At 40.0% G+C, this 18,060-nt stretch overlaps 1 protein-coding gene across 1 annotated transcript; it reads left to right on the top strand.

Moving 5' to 3' along the window:
* Positions 1-15,381: 15,381 nt before the first annotated feature.
* Positions 15,382-17,077, top strand: LOC104094607 (NAC domain-containing protein 2-like). The gene is made up of 3 exons (XM_009600571.4): positions 15,382-15,766; positions 15,864-16,144; positions 16,401-17,077. Exons 1-3 carry the CDS (start codon positions 15,598-15,600, stop codon positions 16,800-16,802), a joined length of 852 nt encoding a protein of 283 aa, XP_009598866.1. The 5' UTR covers positions 15,382-15,597; the 3' UTR covers positions 16,803-17,077.
* Positions 17,078-18,060: the final 983 nt, after the last annotated feature.

Here is an 18,060-nt window from a genome sequence, read left to right on the forward strand (position 1 = left end):
ATAAATTTTTACCTCTTCAACCAGGTCGGCATGTTCTTTTCGAGGGGCTTCCAACTCATCCCGGTACTGGAGGAAAGTTTCATGGTGAAGTACCGAAGCCTACAAATACAAAGAAAAATATTAGGATTATCAATGAATTAATTCAAGAATAAAAGGAGAAATTGAAATCATGGAGAGTTATCTAAAGTTACCTGGTTCAGTGCCTGTTGTGCTTTATTGAACAGGCAGGGCGCATCTACCTCATTCATTTTGGCCTAATCTTCTTCGGTCACCAGGCATCGGAGGTAACTGGCCATCCCTACAGGGGTGGAAAGAACTCGGGCATCCTCTTGGACGGTAATGATAATGGACCGCTTCCGATCAGGAACTACACTCGGGGCAGGGAATCGGTTGACCAATTTTGAGCTTGAGTTAGGCCCGCCTTCCCCCGAGGTCGGACTCTTCCTCGGTACCTCTATGTCACCCAATCCGGTGATGTCTTCCGTGGCGGTGGAATCCTCGCCATCAAAATAGCAGCGGAAGGGGGCCGTTCGCTCCATGGGCCCTTTCGTTGGGGCGCTCATTCACCGTTTGGGCCTCGTTTTACATGGAATCGGTAAACGAGGGCGGCTCGGTGATAGCTATGACACCGATTGCCTCCTTCGGGGCACTTCTCGTATCCCGGGAAGCCTCGACCCCGGTCTCTTCATCGACTTCCCTGGCTTGAGGCAGATCTACCTCACAGATCTCTGGTTTGGAGGCCCCCTGCTTTTCAAGCTGGGACGGATTGTAGGCCACTAGAACAAAAGGTTCTTCCTCTTAGGATTCATCCCTCAACCGATAGAGCGAATCCGAAGGTGGTGCTCGGGTGCTGGTGTTTTCTCTTGACTTACGCACCAGCCTTCTCCTTGTTTTCTTTTTCTTCGAGCTCGGGGAACTCGGATCCCTCTTTCTCTTCTTTTCTTCGGCCTATCTTAGAGCAAGGGACTCGGTAGTAATGTCCTCGCCACCGACTGGAGGCCTCAACTCGATATCCTTAGATAAACCTGCAAAAAGAATTAAAGGGAGTAAGGACTTAATGTAGAAAGGAGAATCCTAATACTACCTACTCGATAAAGAAGTCTCACCATGGGAACAGGCCTCCCAACGGCCCTTCGAGAGTTTGCGCCACGATCGTTCAGAGTAGGGTATCTGTGATACGATACCCTCGACCAACTCCTTAAGTCGAGGGATAACATTTGGGACCCGAGCGATAGCAGCACCACCACAAAGCACCGATAAGGAAAAAAGAAGTAAGTATGAAATCGACATTCGAAAGTAAGTTATACTTACGTGATGTATTCCACTTCTCGGGGAATGGCCTGCACTCAGCTGGGATCAAGTCCGAAGTCCTCACTCGGACAAAGGCCTTGCCAACCCCGATCCCGGTCCTCATCAATACTTGAGAACGGGGCTTTACTGTCCCGACGAACGAGCTTTATCAGTCCCCTCGGAAGATCGAGGACTGTATAACCGAAGAAGATGGTCGATGGTGAACGAGCACCCATCGATTTTGTTCACAAAGAACCAAAGGAGGATCACAATCCTCCATAGTAAAGGATGAATCTGACCGAGGCATACCTGGTATCTCTTACAGAAATCTATAATCATCGAGTCCACCAGGTCCAGTATAAAGGGATAAGTGTAAACACTTAAGTATCTCTCGACATAGGTGGTAATGGCCTCACCAGGGTCGGGGACCACTATGTCTTTATCGGCCCAGTTGCAATCTTGTCGGACCGTAGGGAGGACCTCTTCGGTGATCGAGCAGATATATCTCGAGACCTCCTCACACCGGCCCTGTACTGAAGAAGGCTTTTCGACCTTGAAATCGACGTTGACCAAGAATCCCCCGGGGATGAATATTTTCAAAGGGGGTTCGGGTACTGGTTCGTCGACGGCCACACGCGGAGCGGTCTCCTCGGCCTCAATAGACGGCCACGAAGAAGAATGCGTTTCTTTTTTGCGAATAATTTTGAAAGTTTTTGCCATTTCTTTAGAGGATGAAAATGGAGGAAAATCTGAGAAAGGAGAAGAAAGAAAGGAAGTTGAAAGATCAGACTTTTTGGCTTGAGAATGAAGATGGGTAAAACTTCTTGCAAAGGATCTCGAATAACCGAGGTAAAAGTGCTAAAGATTATTGAAATCTTAAAGGTACGAGGGTAGAAGGTTTTGATGTAAAGTTAAAATGAAAAAAAAGAAGGGGGTATTTATAGTAGTTCAGCGGCGTTTCGCATCCAGGGACGGCCGACCGGCGGCTGACATACATTTAATACCATTATGACTTGACTGACGAGACGTTTCGGTTGTTTTGTCATTTTTGTCACGATGTATCGAAATAAGAATCGGAAGCTCATGTCGTTTCTCATCGTTTACTCTCCAAAAAATGAGGGGACTATCTGTATACAAGTGAAATCGATCTCACGGTGCATCCTAACCTTCGACAAAATAAGCCAGGCTCGAGACATGGCAACAAGGGACCAAAATCGGGCCAAAGTCCCACCGGACCAGAACCCGAGGGCATGACGCCTGCCTTCGAGAATATCCAGGCCATGGTCCCGGAATTGATCTTAGCCACGATCGACTTAGAAGGACATTGTCGGACAATCCAGCGTAGCCAACAGAAGACCGAAATATTCGTAACCGGGCGAATATTACGGCGGGGATCTCGATCACGTACCGGTGACGAACCGATAATCAGTGAATCAGAAGATTTTTTACCTTTTATAGAGTTGTACATAAAATAGGACTGCCCTACTATATAAATGGGGACTCATAATTCATGAAACGCATTGTAACACGCACTCAAAAGCAACTATATTATTATGTTCTTTGGCTCTAGCTCTTGTTCTTTTTCATCTATATCGGTCTTGGTGAGCTCGGTTCGAGAGTAGCTATTTCATTAAGGCTGAAACTATCCAACTCGTGTGGTTTGAATTTATTTTGTCTTTGTTTATTCAATAGCAATTTAATTTATCATTTTGTATTAAATTAATTTTCGTATCCTTAAAATCACTTACAAATTTAATTATTATCCGATTTTCAGAAAAAACAGCGTACTTTCGAGATACACAATCATGTAAATTACATACCTCCAAGGAAAACAACGCATAAAATTGTGCAGTGTAACGTTTAATGGGGGACTATTGGAAAAGAGTGCAGGAAAAAGTTTTTGCCCCACCTGAATAGTTCTGTAAAAGTTCCATTATTATTATTGGGGATATAAAATGGAACACAATTCAACCTCGCCACCTCACACCTGTAGAGTAATACAGTTTTTTTTTATCTTTATCCTTTAGTCATGGGACTGTCACGTGTCTTTAAAGATATTATTTAAAAATGGATGGATGAAATTTACAGGCTGATCTATTCCAATAAGCAGCCCATTCATGAGGTGGCTAGGATTACAACCACATGCTAACTTAGATTTTGGGTGTGTTTGGTTTTTGTAAAATTTTCTCATTTTTTCGTATTTAACACAAAATAGTTTGAAAAATATTTTTTGAGATATTATATTTTTCTCAAATTAAAGCAAAAAAATTAGAAAAATATTTTTTTAAAAAATTCACATACCCTCACATCTAACCTCAACCTCCTCCCCCTTCTCTTCCACCCCTCTCCAAAAAGATTTTTTTATTTTCTATCTCCGATTTTTTTTGTTTTTCTGCACCACTCATCCCTCCAACCCCCCGCAAAAGAATATTTTTTTACTTAGTTTTTTGTATTTTTGTTTTTGTGCATTACCCACCCACCCCAAACCCGCTCCCCCCTCCGCATGGCAAAAAATATTTTTTTTATATATTTTCAGTTATGGTTTTTTATTTTTCAGTTTAGAGGTTCAAAATTTTATGAGATTCAAAATTATGAGTTTAGAAGTTTATGCGTTTGAATATTTGCGGGTTTTGAAATTATAGAGTTTGCGGGTTTAGAAATTATAAAGTTTACGGGTTCGAAAGTTTAATGGTTCGAAAGTTTATGGAATTTTTGAGTTCGGAAGGTTGTTAATTCGAAAGTTTATGGCTTCATATTTATTATATCTAAATTATCTATAAATACTCTTGAAAAATTATTTTTCTTAATTTGCGTACCAAACACAAAAAAAATGAGTTAAATAACTACTTATTTTCTAAGAAGACGCAAAACATTTTGAACAGAAAACATTTTTCGTTATACCGAACACGCCACTTATCACTTTTTCTTTTCGGTGCTTATCTTTAATAATCAAAGCAAGACACTTGTCAATTTCCTAAAGCAGGTGAGACTTAGTAGCTATTTTTGGTAATTGGTCAAAAAATAAAAAGGAGATTTACTTGCTCGAGAAGGAAAACAGCAAGGTATCCTCTTCACTTTTTATGGGGACCTTTTTGTTTCCTCGTTAAATAATTGGTTTTGCTTTACAAAACTAAAGCTTCTTACTACATTCATGTACTTGAGAAAATGGGAAACCAAAATATTCTTATTACCATTTGACCTAAACAAGTTTATACCCAAAATAACAATGAGCCCACCTTATTAGCCCACCCACGTGGCTTCAAAGTAGTTTTCCTACTAGTAACACACGCATCAAACTCACCTTATCTCACTGCATGCGTTTCAACCCCAAAACCTTATACCATCACATGCGTATCAATATCACAACGTATCACAAATCGCACCTCAAGTGCCCAATATCACAACTTGTCGAATAAATTAACAATAACGGTATTACCACAGTAAGTAGCCCATGGCTCAACCGCAATGTACACAACAGTCTCAACAATTAGCAACCGGAAATGAATAACACAACAAGAATAGTATTTCACAACTTAATACATTGCTTCAATATGGATCACGACCTTATAACTCAATAACAATTTTAATAATAAGATATTTCAAGAATAACAACTTCATAGAGAATTCAACGGTTAAATAATGAATATGGAATAAAGAAAACAAGAACTTCAACTAAACATGTAGAGTAATTAACAAGTAAGAGATAAGACAAGCACAACATGTGAAAATAGACTAATCATGATGAATATAACATGTTAAGATAACTCAATTAAGGCATGAAAGGAATCTATATAGTTAAAACCGGTAAATTTCCATATTTAGCCCGTGTACACACTCGTCACCTTGCGTACACAGCTTCCACACATCACAATTATCTCAAAACAATACATTTATCACGAAACAACACCAATCCTAAGGGGTAATCCCCCCCACCCAAACATAGGCAAGACACTTATCTCAAAACACGCTAACTCAATCCACTAGTAGGCCTTTCCCTCGATTATCCAACTCCGAACAGCTCGAATCTAGACTATAAAAAATTATTTCGAACAATAAAATTACGATCTTTGCAAAGAATAAAAAGTCAACTCAAAAGGATAACATGGGCCCGCATCTCAGAACCCGAATAAAATTATAAAATTCGAAAACACATTCGATAACGAGTCCAATCATACTAGAATTACTCAAATCCGACCTCAAATTGCCTTTCAAAACTCCAAAATTTAGTCTAGGATATTTTCACAATTTTTTCTCAAATTTCCAACTCAAATCACTGATTAGATGATGAAAATAACAATAGATTCATGAAATATAGTCCAATTCGGGTTAGAATCACTTACCCTAACGATTTCCTTGAAAAACCCTCGAAAATTCGCCACGGGCTAAGCTCTCTAGGTCCAAATTATGAAAAATGAGATGAAACCCTCGTTTTAAAATTTATATTCTGCTGCCAGTAATTCCTCTTCGCGATCGCGGAAAGTCCCTCGCGATAGCGAAGAACAAAAATGCTTCCCTTACAAAATTATCTACGCGAACGCACTCCAAAGGCCGCGAACACGGCGAATAAAAATCCAAAGTTACGCGATCACGGTCACACTTATGCGATCGCGGAGAGCAACACGTCAGCCTTCCTTAGCCTTCTCTTCCTTCATCGCGAACGCGACACCACTCCGCATTTGCGGAGCTGTAACTTCCCAAACTTCGCGATCGCAATTCCGTCCTCGCGAATGCGTAGAACCACTTCACACCTGCCCGTCTTAAAGCTTCGCGATCACGGCCCCCTTCTTGCGATCGCATAAGAGGAAACCCGACTTAGAAAACCAGCAATCTCATAGTGCCAAAAATGAAACCGAACTTGATCCAAATCACACTCGAGGACCCCGGGACACCAAATTCAAACTACAATCAACCATTTCAACTTAAAGACTATGTGTCCTATTTCACTCTGAAACTCACCATAAACCAAAACCAAATACCTGACAAGTCACATAACCACAATATAATATAGAGTAGGAAATAAATAAGGGATCGGGGCTAAAATACTCAAAATGACTGGCCGGGTCATTACATACCTGAAGTGGTAAAAAGATGAGGATAACAGATATGCATGTCATGCTCGGTCTCCCAAGTCGCCTCCTTGACTGGTTGACCTCTCCATTATACCTTCACTGAAGCAATGTTCTTTGACCTCAACTTTCGTACCTGTCTGTCCAAAATGGCCACTGGCTCCTCAGCATAGGACAAATCCTTCTCCAACTGGACTGAGTTGAAATCGAACACATAAGACGGATTATCGTGATACTTCTGGAGCATAGAAACATGGAATACTGGATGAACTGCAACTAGACTAGGTGGTAGTGAAAGCTTGAAATCCACCTCTCCAATACTCTCAAAAATCTCAAAAGGTCCGATATACCTAGGGCTCAACTTGCCCTTCCTCCTGAACCTCATAACACCCTTCACGGGCGAAACCCGGAGCAAGACACGCTCCCCAACCATGAATACAACATCACGAACCTTCTGATACGCATAACTCTTCTGTCTAGATTGTGATGTACGAAGTCGATCTTGAATCAATTTAACCTTTTCCAAAGCATCGTGAACCAAGTCAGTACCCAATAGCCTTGCCTCACCCGGCTCAAACCAACCCAGAGGAGACCGATACCGCCTCTCACGCAAGGCCTCATACGGAACCATCTGAATGCTCGACTGGTAACTGTTGTTGTAGGAAAACTCCACAAGCAACAAGAACTGATCCCAAGAACCCCCAAACTCCATCACACATGCACGAGGAATATCTTCCAATATCTGAATAGTGCGCTCGGACTGTCCGTCCGTCTGAGGGTGGAATGTCGTACTCAACTCAACTCGTGTGCCCAACTCACATTGTACGACACTATAGAATCACGATGTAAACTGTGTACCCCGGTCAGAGATGATGGATACTGGCACGCCATGCAGTCGGACAATCTCACGAATATAAACTTTTGCCAGCTACTTTGAAGAATAAGTAGTCACCACTAGAATGAAATGAGCTGACTTAGTCAACCTATCCACAATCACCCATACTGCATCGAACTTCTTCTTAGTCCATGGGAGCTCAACAACAAAATCTATAGTAACCAGCTCCCATTTCCACTCTGGAATCTCTAGCCTCTGAAGCAATCCACCTGGACGCTGATGCTCATACTTCACCTGCTGGCAATTTAGGCACCGATCTACATACTCCACTATGTCCTTCTTCATTCTCCTCCACCAATAGTGCTACCTTAAGTCCTGATACATCTTAGCGCCACCTAGATGAATGGAGTACCACGAACTGTGGGCCTCCTAAAGAATCAACTCATGCTAACCATCTACATTGGGTACACATAGCCTGCCCTGCATCCGTAACACACCGTCATCCCCAATAGTGACCTCCTTGGAATTGCCGTGCTGAATCGTGTCCTTGAGGACAAGCAAATGGGGGTCGTCATACTGTCACTCTCTGATACGATCATAAAGAGAAGACCGGGAAACCACACAAGCCAAAACTCGACTCGGCTCTGAAACATCCAATCTAACAAACTGGTTAGCCAAGGCATGACCATCTAATACTAGTGGCCTCTCTACTTCCGGTGGATATGCTAAACTGCCCAACCTCTTTGCTTTTCGACTCAAGACATCGACCACCACATTGGACTTCCCGAGATGATATAGAATGGTGATATTATAGTCCTTAAGCAACGCTAACCATCTTCGCTGCCTCAAATTAAGATCCTTCTGTTTGAACAGATGTTGTAGACTCTGGTAGTCGATATAAACCTCACAAGGGACACCGTACAAAGAGTGTCGCCAAATCTTCAAGGCATGAACAATAGTTGCTAACTCGAGGTCGTGGACATGATAACTCTTCTCATGCACCTTCAGTTTTCTAGACGCGTAGGAAATTACCCTACCATTCTGCATCAACACCGTGCCGAGGCTAACACGCTACGCATCACAGTACATAGAGTAAGACCCCGAACCTGTAGGCAACACTAACACTGGGGCTGTAGTCAAAGAAATCTAGAGCTTCTGAAAGCTCTCCTGACACTCCTCAGTCCACCTGAATGGAGCACCCTTCTGGGTCAATCTGCGAATCGACGGTAATACCCTGCCAAACTAAGAGAACTCCAGATCTTAGTAGCTGAAGACGGTCTAGGCCAATTCTGTACTGCTTCAATTTTCTTCGGATATACCTTGATCCCCTCACTCGATACTACATGACTTACAAAGGTTACTGGATCAAGCCAGAATTCACACTTTTAACATTTTGCATATAACTTCTTTTCTCTCAAGGTCTGGAGCACAGTCCTCAAGTGCTGCTCATGATCCTCCCAACTCCGGGAGTACACCAAGATGTCTTCAATAAACACAATGATGAATAAATCAAGATTGGGCTGGAATACATTGTTCATCAAGTGCATGAATGTAGCTAGGGCATTAGTCAACCCAAATGATATCACAAGGAATTCGTAATGAACATATCGAGTCCTGAAGGCAGTCTTCGGAATATCTAGCTCCCGAATCTTCAACTGATGATAGCCTGACCGCAAATCAATCTTTGAGAATACTCTGAACCCTGCAGCTGATCAAATGGGTCATCAATGCATGGTAATAGATACATATTCTTCATTGTAACCTTGTTCAACTATCAATAATCGATACACATGCGCATTGAACCATCCTTCTTCTTTACAAATAAGACCGTAGTACCCCCAATTTGACACACTAGGCTGAATGAAGCCTTTATCAAGAAACTCTTGCAATTGCTCCTTTAACTCCTTCAACTCTGCTGGGATCATACGATATGGTGGAATAGAAATGGGCTGAGTTCCTGGTAACAAATCAATACCAAAATCGATATCCCTATCGGGTATGCCCGGAAGATCCGCTGGAAATACATCTGGACAGTCCCTCACTATCAGAACTGATTCAACGGTAGGAGTACCAATACTAACATCTCTCACAAATGCTAGGTATACCGCAAACACCTACCCAACCATCTGTTGTGCCTTAAGGAAAGACACCACCCTAATAGGAACATAATCCAAAGTACCTCTCCACTCCAATCATAGAAAAATTGGCATAGCTAACATCACTGTCTTGGCGTGACAATCAAGAATAGCATGATAGGGCAACAACTAGTCCATACCCAAGATAACATCAAACTCTACCATACTGAGCAACAATAGATAAACATTGGTCTCAAAACTACTAAGAACATCTAAACACAATCGATACACACGGTCAACAATAATGGAATCTCCCACTGGCGTGGACACATAGACAGGAGAATTCAAGGAATCACGGGATATACCCAAATATGGAGCAACATAAGATGATACATAGGAATATGTGGAGCCTGGATCAAATAAGACTGATGCATCTCTATGACAAACCGGAACAATACATGTGATAACTGAGTCGGAAGCAACGGCCTCTGTTCTAGTCGAAAGAACATAACATCTGGCCTGGCCTCCCCCACCCGCCCGACCTCCACCTCTAGCTGGCTGTATAGGTGGAGTGGCAACTGGTGCGGTAACCATGACCTAAGAAGTCTAGGGGCCCTGCTGTAGAGGTGCACCCCTCCCAAGTCTAGGGCAGTCACTCACCATATGGCAGGTGTCACCACACTCAAAACAAGCTCTCGGAGGATGTGGTTGTTGAGATTGGCACGGTCCTGGTCGGCTGGGCTGACCACTGAAAGCACCCTGTACAGGAGGTGCACTAGATAGTGGTGGTGCATAATGGGCAACCTGAGACCTAGGAGTGTCCGAAATATTGCTGGAAGCTAGAAGTGCTGAATGAACAGGAAGACCCACATAGCCTCTACCATGGCGGGATGCAACTGGGGAACGGGCACCAGTATATGTGCTAGAATCTCGAGGACTCTTGGCCTCTCTCTCCTGACCCCACATACCATTCAATCTTCGAGCGATCTCCACAACCTGCTGGTATGGGGTATCAGTCTCCAACTCTCGAGTCATGCTGAATCAAATATTGTGGTTGAGCCCCTCGATAAATTAACGAACTCGTTCTCTGACAGTGGAAACTAATGCAGGTGCATGTCTGGGCAACTCATTGAACCTGACAGCATACTCTGATACGCTCACAGCACCCTGTCTCAACTGCTCAAACTCTGCACGTCATGCATCACGAAGGCTCTTGTGAATAAACTCCCTCATGAACATCTCTGGGAACTAAGCCCAGGTGAATGAAGCTGCCTCGGTCGGGCTACCCAACTGATATGCTTGCCACCACTAATAAGCTGCTCCCTTAAGCTGGAACATAGTGAAAGCAACCCCACTCGAATCCACAATACCCATAGTACGGAGGATACAGTGGCACTCCTCAAGAAAACCTTGTGCATCCTCTGAAGCTAAGCCGCTGAAGGTAGGAGGGTGGTACTTCTTGTACCTATAGATCCTGATCTGCTCCTCCTTAGATATTGCTGCCCTAAACTCGGGCTGAACTAGGACCGAGTTTACTTATGACTCATAAAAACCTATGAACCTAGAGCTCTGATACCAACTTGTCACTATCCTAATTTCCCTCCGTAAGATGTCGTGATAACACCTAGTCTCTAAGACTAGATAAGCCTAACATACATATAATATTAACGAAATGATAATTTAAAGTTTCAAACCTCAACATCTAATATAAAATAAACTCTGCAACTCAATATATACAACCTCCCAAAACCCAGCGAATGCAAGTCACAAGCTCTATATGATAGTACTGAACATCCTTATACATCAGTGTCTATAAAAGGATAAGGAGATAAAATAGTCTAGATAGAGGGGGATTCCGAGGCCTACGAACGCCGGCAGGTATATCTTAAAGTCTCCGAACTGAGCTCGCCTCAGTGATGCCTGGACTGGTAGGAGGTACCTGGATCTGCACAAAAAGATATGTAGAAGCGTAGCATGAGTACACCAACGGTACCCAGTAAGTGCCAAGCCTAACCTCGGTAGAATAGTGACGAGGTCAGGTCAAGGACCTACTGGAATAAATAAGAAACATAGCAAGTAATTAACAGTGTAATAATAATAACAATGGAAATGAAACAATTAAGAAATATACCCAGATTAACTACACTGACTATCACGGAAGAAAACAAGGGATGTTATGCCAAGGAAACGAAATAACCAAACACAAGTGAAGTAATAGAGAAGTATCAACAAGAGTCACTACCAAGGTACCGCCTCGTAGTCTCAAGTCACAAAACAGTTCACAATATTTCCTTATATCACCGCGGGAGCCTTGCTTTTAATTTTGAAAATCATTATTTCCGAAATAGCATCCCCCATTTTAGCTCACCTTATCACACCGCGTGACTTCAATTAGTTCCCTTACTAGCAATACGCGTATCAAGCCCACCTTATCTCACTGCATGCGTTTCAACCCCAAAACCTTATACGACCGCATGTGTATCAATATCACAACGTATCACAAATCGCACCTCAAGTGTCCAATATCACAACTTGCCAAAGAAATCAACAATAACGGTGTTTTCATAATAAGTAGCCCATGGCTCAACCACAATGTATACAAGAGTCTCAACAATAGCAACCAAAAATGAATAACTCAACAAGAATAGTATTGCACAACTTAACACTTTGCTTCAATGTGAATCACGGCCTTTATAACTCAATACCAATTTTAACGATAAGATATTCCTAGAATAACAGCTTCAAATAGGGAATTCAACGGTTAAATAATGAATATGGAATAAAAAAAATAAGAACTTCAACTAAACATGTAGAGCAATTAACAAGTAAGAGATAAGACAAGTAGAACATGTGAAAATAGACTAATGATGATGAATATAATATGTTAAGATAACTCAATTAAGGCATGAAAGAATCTGCATAGCTAAAATCGGTAAATTTTTATATTTGGCTCGTGTACACACTCGTCACCTTGCGTACACGGCTTCCACACATTACAATTATCACAAAACAACACCAATCCTAAGGGGTAATTCCCTCCTCATAAAGTTAGGCAAGACACTTACCTCAAAACATGCTAACTTGACCACTAGTAGGCCTTTTCCTCTATTATCCAACTCCAAACCACTCAAATCTAGCCAAAACAATTTCATACCATAAATATAAACTGTAGCAAACTATTTCGAACAATAAAGTTATGATCTTTGCAAGGAATAAAAAGTCAACTCAAAAGGTCAACCCAAGCGTCTCGGAACTGACCAAATTACACAATCTGAACACGCATTCGATAACGATTCCAACCATACAAGAATTACTCAAATCCGACCTCAAATCGCCTTTCAAAATTCCAAAATTTAGTTTAGAAGGTTTTTACAAGTTTTTCTCAAATTTTCAACTCAAATCACTAATTAGATGATGTAAATAATAATAGATTCATGAAATATAGTCCAACCCGTGTTAGAATTACTTACCCCAACGATTTCGTTGAAAAACTTTCGAAAAATTGCCACAAGCCGAGCTCTCTCTCTAGGTCCAAATTATGAAAAATGAGATGAAACCCTCGTTTTGAAAATTTTATTCTGTTGCCTAGTGATTCCTCTTTGCGACCGCGAAGAACAAAAATGCTGCCCTCACAAAATGACCTATGCGAACGCACTCCAAAGGTCGTGAACGTGGTGAGTGAAACTCCAAAGCTACGCCATCGCAGTCACACTTATGTGATCACGTAGAGCAACGAGTCAGCCTTCCCAGGCCTCATCTTCATTCATCGCGAACGCGGCACCACTCACGCGTTCGCGGAACTGTAACTTCCCAAACTTTGCGATCACAATTCCATCCTCGCAAACGTGTAGAACAACTTCATACCTGCCAGTCTTATAGCTTCGCGATCGCGGACCCTTCTCGCGATCGATAAGAGGAAACCAGACTGAGAAAACCAGCAATCCCACAAAGCAAAAAATGAAGCCGAACTTAATCCGAATCACACCCGAGGCCCCACGACCCCATCCTAACATACCAATAAGTCCTAAAATACGATACAAATTTAATCAAGGCCTCAAATCACATCAAACAATATAAAAAACACGAATCGCAAGCCTATTGAAACTATGAACTTCCGAATTCCAAAACTAATGCCAATTCATACCAACATAACTCCGATTGATTTCAAATTTTGCACAGAAGTCATACATGACATGACAAACATATTCCAACTTTCAGAATCAGAATTTGACCCCGGTATCAATAAAGGCAACTCCCGGTCAAACTTACCTTCCAAACCTTCAACTTTTTAACTTTCGTCAATTCAAGTCGAAATGACTTACGGACCTCCAAATCAACATCCAGACACGCTCCTAAGTCTAAAATCACCATACGGAGCTATTAGAACCGTCAAAACTCCATTCCAGAGTCATCAACATAAAGTCAAACTACGGTCAACTCTTTCAACTTAATCTTCCAACTTAGGGACTATGTGTCCCATTTTACTTCGAAACTCACCTGAAATCAAAGCCAAATACCCCGGCAAGTCACATAACCATAATATAACATAGAGGAGGCAATAAATAAGGGATCGGGGATAAAATACTCAAAACGACCGGCCGGATCGTTACAGTAGTAGTTCTCTCGAATTCGGTATTTCATGCTAACTTCGCCCCCGAAGATGTCACCCAATAATTGAGATACGTATAACTTATTATTTTCTTTATAATTATATAATTATAAAATTGGAGTATGTCTCTGTAAATAATCAGGGAAAGAAAACTAGATGAAGAAGTCTTTTTGTGGTGTTGGAGTTTGTATGTAATCATTTTAGTCTACCACTTCAATCCACATTAGTCGAAATAGATTGGTAAGTTTTACGAAATACATTAATTTTTATGTTATACGGAATATGTGAAAATCTAGACATAGTCACAAAAATTTTAGGTTAGGAAAGCTATAAATAAGGAATTGAATGCATGACAAGTTCATAGACAACAATGTGTTTGCAATGATTTTTAGTATAATAATAGTAATAATAATGTCATTAATTTGAGGGTATGATTTCATCCAATTTAAAACATTTTTATCATCCATTCGCCCACAAAACCTGGAAAACGTTTCGTGACATACTGTGCTTATGTATTTTTGTTTTCTTAAACATGAAAGGAACAACATATAAATTGGCTAGGATATACGACAAGCACCTCATAAATCATGTACAGATACTGTTCTCAAGTCACTTTCTTTAATATATATACAATGCCTAGTGCACATAAGTTTGATAAAAAGGTTCTTGTATTTTTCAAGAGACGCTTTTTTCTCCTTTTAGAAAGGAACAAAAGAAAACAAATGTAGTGGGGCTCTAATTTAGTCGTGCAACAACTCAAATGATTCTCTCTAGCTATTATCTGACGCGGTTCCATTCATCATCTATTAGAGATATATTGATTTGACGAAAATATCAGAACTCTATAATACCAAAACTCCAAAATTCTCGTAAGTTGTCCTCCTCATACAATTGAATCTCGAACCTTAATCACTGGATGAGGATAATTTTTTTATATTAGTGGTAGAGTTCGAGACAGTTTGTGCATAATTCGATTATTCTATCGAGTACGCATGACCTTCTATCAACACAGATACTGAAATTTCTTATATCATTTTAGGATTAGACACACATAATGAAATCAAATAACAATTTATTATCTTTGTCGGAATTTGAACATCACGTGATTTTCACCCACTTCATTAACGCTAGGCTACATCCTCGCATGTAAGATCAGGACTACAATTTCTTGCAAGGAATTTTATTTTTATTGATACTCAATATTGAAAAAGCCATGGAGTGATAGTTTGTTAAAGTAGCACAAACAAGAAAAAAAGATAAGACTAAGGATTTCCTTCCCCTCCCCCCTCCCTTCCTCCATGCCCATCGATATGTTATCCATTGGAGGAAGAAACAATAATAGGAAATTATTTAAAGTAATATACCTAACCTGCAAGTATGGTTTAATTTGCAACACCAATAATACGAGGTACGCAAGTCAAAAACAACCAATATCCAAACCCCTTATGTAATCAAATTAGCAAGAAGACAAAAAACCCTCGAGAATAAATTAGCCAACCTTCTCCTTTCAAACATTTCAAACGCTCACTTCTCAATAGTTTCCTTTTACATAGAATCAAATTCCCTCTCCCCTCCCTACATGAACCCTACTTTTCAATACCTTTCTTAGCTTACCAAAAAGAATTTGAAAAGGGTTTTTGTTCTATTCCACATACCATACAATATATATAAATATATATATTTCTCGCTTCTATTTATTTCCTTGACCATTTTTAAAAAAAAATGGTTGGGAAAAATTGCTCCGAGGAGCTTCCTCCTGGATTTAGGTTCCATCCCACCGATGAAGAATTAATCATGTATTATCTTCGTAATCAAGCAACCTCAAGGCCTTGTCCTGTTTCAATCATCCCCGAAGTTGATGTCTATAAGTTCGATCCTTGGGAATTGCCTGGTTAGTATACTCATAGAATCGTGTTTAATTCAAAGACTTAGTTTTGGTTTGGTTGACTTTTAAGTCTTGTATTAATTTTCTTATGAAATTCTTGTAGAGAAAGCTGAATTTGGGGAAAGGGAATGGTACTTTTTCACCCCTCGTGATCGGAAATACCCAAATGGAGTGAGGCCAAATAGAGCAGCTGTATCAGGTTATTGGAAGGCTACAGGCACAGATAAAGCAATCTATAGTGGATCAAAATATGTTGGTATTAAGAAGGCTCTTGTTTTCTATGAAGGAAGACCTCCTAAGGGTATTAAGACTGATTGGATCATGCATGAATATCGATTAAGTGAATCCAGATCTCAACCAATCAGGCTAAATGGCTCCATGAGGGTAAGACTTGAATCCTCGGAATTGTTTACTACTATAGTTTAACTTGTATACTCTGTTAGTATAGACGTTTTTACACCAACGGATCATTTTAAAGGGTAATAATTACATTTAATAATCCATATTACAAGTAACTTCTAGAATATGTTAAGTCGTACTGATAGCTCGTGGCAGTGTATATATATTAAACCCGTTCTACTATATATTATAAGGGTTTTTGTCATGACTAAATGTTTACTTTTTTCTTCGTTTTATTCAGTTGGATGATTGGGTACTTTGTAGAATTTATAAGAAGAAGAATTTGGGAAGAGCTATGGAGATGATGAAAGTTGAAGAAGATACAAAACAGCCAGAAATATTGAGTACTAATCCTGTTGAAATTGTTGCTGCTACTGGACCACAAACATTGAAATTGCCAAGGGCTTGTTCACTATCTCATCTATTGGAAATGGATTATTTTGGTTCAATTTCACAACTATTTGATGACAATTCATACAACGCTAACAACCAAAACACAATGACCAATGTTAATGTTGGAAATGTGCCTCATCATGCCATGGAAAAATTTCAGCTAGGGGAATTGTCACACCAGTACATGACTAGTACCAACGTTAATGGAAATGTCCCAATTTTTGTGAATCCAGCCTTTCAGTTCCAGTGACAATGGATACTTCGGGATGGATTTCAAGAATGAAGATGGTGGAAAACAACAATTACTATACGCCTCAATCTCTCAAGCACATTGGGGTCAGCTACTAGTATTATTTCAAGAATTGTAACATATAGATGTGATGTAAAGGTCAAGAAAATTATCTGACAGTCTGTGATTGGTACCATCTGTAAGCAATCTCAGTAGACCATAAAACGAAAAATCAAAGATTGTTGTATACTTGTATTACTATAGAATAGTAATATTTTCCAGCACTTGGCAAACAACTAATTAATTTGCTTAAATTGTTACAGGAGTAATATTTTTCAGCGTTGTACCTTTCGTTTCCATCTTTAGCAAAGAAAATGTCAATTTGGTGGGTAAATGATTGACTATACTCTCCAAATTAACATCAATATTTTCCTCAGTTCATTAAACTACCTAATTCAAGATAAGCTTTGCAAACCCGTGATTATAATATTATCAAACTAGCTAATAAAGATAAGTCTTTGGATAAACTCCACAACAGACGGGAAAGAAGACCTTCAGAAAATTACAGACGTCGTACTTGCTCTTAAGTTGTGATATGACTTTAAACTAATTAAGTTAAATTAATGACCAACCGCGCAATGAATTGGCTCCTTATTCTTTTCGTTCCTTTTCTACTCAAGTATATAGAAATATAAAATGAAAAGGAAAACGATTAGGTCACAAACTTTTCTAAAAAATAATTAAGCTTTATCAGCTAGACAAATTAAAAACAATAACAAGAAAAAACAACTTTTTAGTATGTATAACAGTAATCGATATCTTCAGATCTAATAGTAACTATGATAATAATAATAATAACAATAACTTTATAGATGACGACCACAAATCCTCAATATCTTTCTTGTATTGATTGTTTGAAGAAAGATGCGAGATAAAGTAAGGAAATAACTTTCCTTTCAACAAAAAAGAAAAGAAAAAGAATATGAGTGTGGCCTAACCGTAATGAAATGGGGCAAAAATTATAGGAGAGGAGGATTTAAATCCCAAAAGAATAATATTAAATTGCACGATATTTGTATTGAGGGGGGTAGTATAGCATTGTTATCACAATAAAAAATATAGATAACAAGAGCATAAATGTGAAAGGTGATCGGAAAAGGTGGACTTTTGACAAAAGAATGAAGGTGATGGCCGTGGTAGAGTGGCCAAAGGAGTGTGGTGCATGCATGGCTTATCAAATAGAATCCACATCTGCCCAGATGTTGATATTTTTGGACTA

Source organism: Nicotiana tomentosiformis, chromosome 4, assembly GCF_000390325.3.
Source record: "Nicotiana tomentosiformis chromosome 4, ASM39032v3, whole genome shotgun sequence".
Taxonomy (NCBI): domain Eukaryota; kingdom Viridiplantae; phylum Streptophyta; class Magnoliopsida; order Solanales; family Solanaceae; genus Nicotiana; species Nicotiana tomentosiformis.

Coding starts and splice junctions, on each gene's coding strand:
- LOC104094607 (XM_009600571.4), top strand. CDS start 15,598: ATGGTTGGGAAAAATTGCTCCGAGGAGCTTCCTCCTGGATTTAGGTTC. Junction 15,767..15,863: donor CGATCCTTGGGAATTGCCTG/GTTAGTATACTC, acceptor AAATTCTTGTAG/AGAAAGCTGAATTTGGGGAA. Junction 16,145..16,400: donor GGCTAAATGGCTCCATGAGG/GTAAGACTTGAA, acceptor CGTTTTATTCAG/TTGGATGATTGGGTACTTTG.